Raw genomic sequence first — 6,699 nt, 5'->3', positions numbered from 1 at the left:
GGTCACTTCCCATCAGGCCTGTCACATACTCTGCACTCTCCCCCCCCCGGAAAACCAACAAAAACAACAACCTCAGACTTTCTTTGTCTGTCTTAGTTCTTTTTCCTCTGTCTTTTAATATTTTTTCAGTTTCAGTTCTGCCCACTTTTTCTACTTGAGTTTTTACCATGTCTGACTTTTTGCTAACTCTGTTCCATTTTTCTGTCCCTACCCTTGTCCTTTCTGTGATATCGCCTCAGTTTTTCCTTTGTTCTAATCTCTTCCATCCTACCTCCCCTTTTCATGGACACCTTTACTCATCTATCCTGAAAATAGCACATTCTTCCTTGACCCTCTGGGTTATCAGAGCTGCTTTAGAAAGGAAGGGGTGGGGACAGGGTGGTAGCCTGGAGGAGCCTGTGGATTGGTCTGACAGATTCTGCATCCAGATAATGTATTTCTTAGAGTATTTGGTTACTAACCAGGCTTGTCCAGTGTAGTGGCTCTGATCCTATCAGATTTCAAACAGGATGCTTTAAGAATATTGTATTCTCATTTGTGTTTGGAGGTGGGGAAGAAGGAGAAATGTCCAGCAGTGAGGACAGCAGCTAAGAGGACCATGTTTTCCACATGCCTTCAATTAAGACACTCATCCTGTTTTTGGAAAGCAGAATGTAGAAAAAAAGATTTTTCTCATGGCCCAGAGTGAACTGCATGTGCTTAACCTTTTCACAGCCTGAGCTGAATTGGCAGTAGCTTTTCACTGCTCAGTTAAAAGCTACTGTCAATTCAGCAGTGAGTGAGAGACAGTTAACTGTGGACTTTGCCCCTGTTGCTTTCTAGTTCAGAGAGAAGTGACAGCTATTGCAGCACCACATCTCTGCTTCTGTCCTGCTCTAGCAATGAAAACTAACTTTCCCTGCTTAAGACTTGCGCCCAAAATTTTGGAGGGTTGATTTTTGGGAAAGGGTGCATGTGGTTTGTCAGGGGTTGTCAACCAGGGGTATGTGTATCTCTGGGGATACTTGGGAAAGCCCTAGGGGGTACTTGTGGGCAGGCGGGGATGGAGCACTACCACCCTGCACTGCCATCTCCCTAGGAACAGGGCTGGCGTAGGGCAAGGGCAGCTGTACTCATCTGTGGGCCGCCCAGGTGCCTGGCCGGTTGGACATGGGGGGCGGGGGATAGGGGAACGTTGCACATGGCAGTGGTGGCAGCCACCATCCACCACCCTGTGGTGCCACTGCTCTGCATCTGGCTGCACATCCCTTGCCACCCCTCTGCACTCTGTTTCCAGCCATTGGGAGTACACTTATTAAAAAAGGTTGAAAACTGCTGTGGTATGTGAATAATACAGTATGTAGTTCCTGTGTCAACAAGCTCACAATCAAATCGGCTTAAAAAACATGCTGTAGGGTGCTTTTGTGAAGAATAACATGGAAAGATTCATCTTTGGTGCAAGTTTTTAAAAAGGGGGAAGGTAGCTTGGTGGTCAAGGAGGAGGAGTTAACTAACTGTTCTATTTATTTGCTACATGTACTTTCCTCGGTATTCGAATTTTGATAACCGAAAGATGGTCTGACTTAATTGAGGCTTCTGCATTTCTCTACTTGTACTAGAAATATATATAAGAGAAACAGATTGTAGCTTTGTTTCTGAAGTACTTGGTGAGATGCTGTTAAGTTGAATCTCGTTCCCAACAAGTAGCTGAAACAGCATTCAGTGGGCATGATGCACATTGTCTGGCAAAGCAATGTTTTTTCTGCAAAGTATGTTACATCATTGTTTAAAGCAACTTAAATAGAATCATGACAATATCAAAATCAGTGAGCATTTAAGGAAGTAAACAGTTTAATTTTAAGTTTATAGACACCTTTTGAGCTCATCTCAGTCTCTGTTGATGATGCTAATTACATTGTTTATCAAGTAAAAAAGTGTAGGAGGTATCTCTTGACAAAGAACAACAAGCTACTTTATTGTAACTAGAAATGAGTGGCAGGTTTATAATGGAACAGACTAAAGTTTACAATTGTTTCAGAATCATTTTATTATCATATTGATGAAACATGGAGACTGAAAATACCCAAAACTGTTTTGTTAAACCTTTGGTCACTTATTTTCCTAGTGAGTGAATGCAGAATATGTCATTTAGCTATTTGCTCACATGTCCATATATCTTTATTTACATGTCGGGTGTGGAGTTGTGCATGTGTTTTTTTGTCAGGTGAAAAGTTTAATATGTAAGCATTAAGTACCTACTATTTTTGCTATTTGGAATACCCTTAAAAACATTCCATACTTTTATGTAATCTCACTTACTTCTATTGAAAAATGAAAGCATCATTTTATTTAACCCTAAATTACATTGCAGTCCAGAATCTTTCAACTTTTAGTGACTTTCAATACTGACAACAGCAGACAAGTGACTTGGTCAGTTTTAGTTGCTGGTATTTCTCTCTTTGCATCATGTTTCTCCTTAGTAAGTATCTGTTCCATGCTGAACTCTAATTTTTAGAATGTATTTAATAAAAATATCTAGATTTTCATAAGTGGTTTGTGATTCTGGTTACCTAGGTACCCAAGCAGACACAGAAGGGATCTTATTTTCAGAGAAAGTATTTAGTGAAAATCAAAGCACTGAGATTGGCAGTACTTGATTTTTGAAAATCTTAGCCTTCATTGTTCTTTATTAGTGTCTGAAAAAATGCACTTTGATCCATGACTGTATAAATGTGACACCTTTGGTTTAATGCAGGGGCAGGCAAAATGTGGTCTGTGGGCTGGATTCGGCCCACAAACAGATTTGATCTGGCCGGCAGACAGGCAGCTGCCAACTTACTGGATCTGGCCAGCAGGTTCCAGCTGCTGTGTATTGCTGGGCAGATGGTCAGGGCTGTTTTCACTGGACTGGTCAGGTGGGTGGTACTGCTTCTGCTCTTGATGCAGCAGCATCAGCTGCTGGACCCAGATGGGGACTTCCACTCTGGCAGGCAAACAGTAGTATCAGCTGTGCGCGTAGCAGGCAGGTTCTGAAACCCAGACTTGGAACCTGCTGGCAGCACCCAAGGCTGACACCACCACCCACCTGTCATGGCGGAAGTCCCCATCTGGGTCCACAGCTGAGCATCAGGGTTCCTGGTGAACTACAGCTGCAGCCAGGTTCTGGAGGGAGGGGGAGAGACAGAGGCAGAGAGAGAGATGACCAAGTCACCAAAACTCATTAAGTGGCCCTCCAGCCAAAATAATTGTCTACCCCTAGTTTAATACCTGCTTTTGGCATTTGTGTTGTTGTAACTCTAAAAGATAGAATTGATGGTGTTTTGTATAACTTTGTTTTACAGTCCCAGAAATCCTGGATAGAAAATACTTTCACCAAGAGGGAATGTGTGTATATTATACCAACTTCAAAGGACCCCCACAGGTAAACTAGAATTTATAGAAGACTTCATTACATATGATTTAACTACTGATACAGAACGTTATTGAACTAACTATTCTTGAAACATGAATGTCATTGTCTTTTAATCTATAAAAGGGAAACCCTGATTTTTCTCAGTTTTGATGCTTAAGGTTTGTGAGACCTTTCAGACTTCAGTGAAAGTCCTCTGACGTTTCCTAATTTGATCATGTTACCTTCTTATCTTTGGTCCTGGTAGCAGGCAGAAATGGTTTATGTTATTTCTTGTTGCACACCTCTAAAGAATCAGAAAGCACTACAAAAGTGTACTTTAAGGGACTGATAGAAGAATAGTGTGTGAGAGCCTGCAGGGAATGCATTTTCATGCTGAAGATGTGGTATCTTGGAGATGGGGAGAAATAACCTGGCAGTGTTGCTGCAAGTGATAAGGAAAGCTATGTGGGGAAAAAAGAGAACACATAACAAGGAAGAGAACAGAATCCAAGGCTGAGAAAAGCTTGCTTCCAGAACAGACAATTCAGATATCAGAAAGTAGCATGAAGTATATCATCCTTCCCTCATTCAAACCCTCTAGGAGAAAAATATCAAAAGTGAAAAGATAAAAGGAAAAGTCAGAAATGGTAATGAAATGTCTAGAGGTGTTATGGGAATTAATTATGATGAAAATATGTTTAAGCCCAATCATATTCAAGAAAACATTTGGATGTGAAAAGGTATGATTTAGGGCATATAAAACAATAAAATCAGTGCTTTTTTTAACTTGATCTCTAATAATATCTAAACAAGATATGTGAAACTAAAAAACTTTCAGCTGAAAAGGTTGTGTCACATCTGGAACATCTTTTATGAGATTTGCAGGTGTGGAATGCCATAAAGACAGATGTAATTTAGCTGGGTTCTTAAAAGAGCTTAACTCATTGTGAACTTTGTTCCTAGCATCTTGCTGACTTACATGGCCATTAAATTCTGAACTGTGAATAAATTAAATCTTTTGTTATGTCATGTTATACGGCAATTTCTTCCAAAAAGTAAATGTAAAATATCTGTTATTTCTAATACTAGTGACAGTCCATAATAATACACTGTACAGGATCCCCAGCAGCATGAATTTTATTTCCTGGAATATTCAAGTTGAATAAAGGAAACTGACTGAGAAAATACTTTAGTCTGTGAAATGCATTGCAAATTATTCATCACATTCCTTGGAACCATAGGACCCTGGGAAGCTTTTAGAATTTATTACCATGATAGGATTGAGGCACACGGAAAGTTTGCAAATGTAAGCAGTGTAATTAGGAAGCTGTTAAAATTTCCAGAGCATTTCAAAAGGAACAAAATGATCGTTCAACACTTGTCTCAAAGTTTATTGTATAAGTGAATTTCCACATTTGGCCAATGGATTTAATTTAATTCTCCTTTGGACTTTTAAAAAATATTTTACTGTAATTCCTGAAATATGCATTAGGGAGTAAAATGTAAGGAAACCATGTTTTGGCTGTTTTGTTGAAGTTATTTTGTTTAGCCTGTTATATATGTCATTAAAAAAAACCCAACTACCTTGACAGCTACTTACGTTGAATATAAAATATTCAGAAAAAATTTATATTTGAATGTAGCCTCCAAAGATGGCAAAACAAAATGTATAGCTTGCTTGTATACTTCACTGTACTATCACACTCTTTTCAGTGTTCAGTATTATACGTTGTACTTTTTAGTGGGCATACACACAAATTATTTTTAATTTAAGTTTTATTTTATTGAAAGTTGCCTATATGTTAAGCCACAAGGTACAAAAGTGTAATCTTTATCTTTTCTATACCATAAATATGTTAATCTTAAGAAACTGCACAGTAAGAAAAGTTGAAAATAAATGTGTTTGGTGGAAAGTTAGTCACACATTTTCTATATTGATAATATATTTTTAATGTAATCTTCTGTAGGCACTATAAATGTTTAAAAATTTTAAAATACAATTTTGTTTTTTTTCCTTAGATGTGTTCCAGGATGTCAGATTTGTCAGCAGCTTGTCAGGTAAGCAGTTCTTTACTTGTTTTTAATAAAAATGTTTATGGTTTTGCCCATTATTAGTCAGATGGACTACAATGTTTTAAAATATTTTCATCAATATTAAGCATTTTTGAACAAGGTAGTCTTTAAGGTGCTCCCCTACTCTGCCTTCTATTAATATTACAATATGAGTATACATGTAAGTCTGTACAGAATACAGCCTCTGTGGAAAGAGAAGCTGTATGTAGTATGCAGGTGATTGTTCTAAAAATTGTATAGGGAAAAGGTAATTTAGACTAACATTTGAAGTAATAGTTAAATCTTGGCTGATGCTTATGTTCTGGCTACTCAGGGCTGCGTGAAGTTTGTCGCTGATTCGATCTGGTAGAGATTTGGCCTGATTCAGTGGCCAAATCTGAATAGAATTGGGATCTTTAATCTTTCCAAATTGGATTGGAACCCTCCGAATCAATTCGGAGAGATTCGATGATTCAGACACAGGTTTAAATGTTTTTTTCTACATACCTCAAGGTACCAGGCAGCTTGTGAACACTGTGATAGCGGGGCGGATGGAGCATCTCATGGGAGCGTGGGTGGGGGGTCCCCCACGCACTCGGTTCACTTCTGGGTCCACCATGGAGTGTGTGGGGGACCCCTGCCCCCTGGCTGGCCAACTGGTGCCTCCTGGGCCTGGGGGGTGGACACCCGGGGTCCCCCAGTGACCGATCGCTGAGCCAGGAACGGCGAGGGGGGTGGAGGTCCACCACTGAGCATCGATTTAGGGCACACCCAGATTAAAGACAATAAGTCCTTTTTTTTAAATACATCGGGGGCAAAAAGAAGGTCCCGGGTAATGTGGGGCCCTTGCAGGATGCGTTGGGAAATTTCCCAGATTAAGGATGATTTTTAAGCCCAATCATATTCAAGAAAACGTTTGGATGTGAAAAGGTATGATTTAGGGCATATAAAACAATAAAATCGATGCCCCCTGCGGGACACTACATCTGCCCTACCATCTCAGTGTTCACGAGCTGCGCCTGGTACCTTGAGGTATGTAGGAAAAACATTTAAAGCTGTGTCTATGGCCAAATTGCTGATTCTCTGATTCAGCATTGAATCTTCAGATTTGGATTTGGCTGAATTGAATCAGGACAGTGGTCTGAATCAACTAATCTAATCACTGTCCCCCAAACAAGGCTGAATCCGAATCGAATACAGCCCGCTTCCCACACCCCTACTAGTTTCATAGATTCTAGGGTCGGAAGGAACCTGAGTAGATCATCTAGTCCGACCCC

General features: G+C 39.8%; 1 protein-coding gene across 1 annotated transcript in view; it reads left to right on the top strand.

Moving 5' to 3' along the window:
* The window catches only part of TRPM7 (transient receptor potential cation channel subfamily M member 7), a 96,683-nt gene that overhangs the window by 8,744 nt on the left and 81,240 nt on the right, over window positions 1–6,699 (top strand). Inside the window, 2 exon segments of the mRNA XM_019504146.1 lie at window positions 3,321–3,400; window positions 5,390–5,428. Coding sequence (XP_019359691.1) covers window positions 3,321–3,400; window positions 5,390–5,428 — 119 coding nt within the window.

The sequence above is a fragment of the Gavialis gangeticus genome, unplaced genomic scaffold (genome assembly GCF_001723915.1).
Source record: "Gavialis gangeticus isolate Ggan-Ray unplaced genomic scaffold, GavGan_comp1, whole genome shotgun sequence".
In the NCBI taxonomy this organism is placed as follows: Eukaryota; Metazoa; Chordata; order Crocodylia; family Gavialidae; genus Gavialis; species Gavialis gangeticus.
This window is presented reverse-complemented; position numbering and strand designations above follow the sequence as displayed.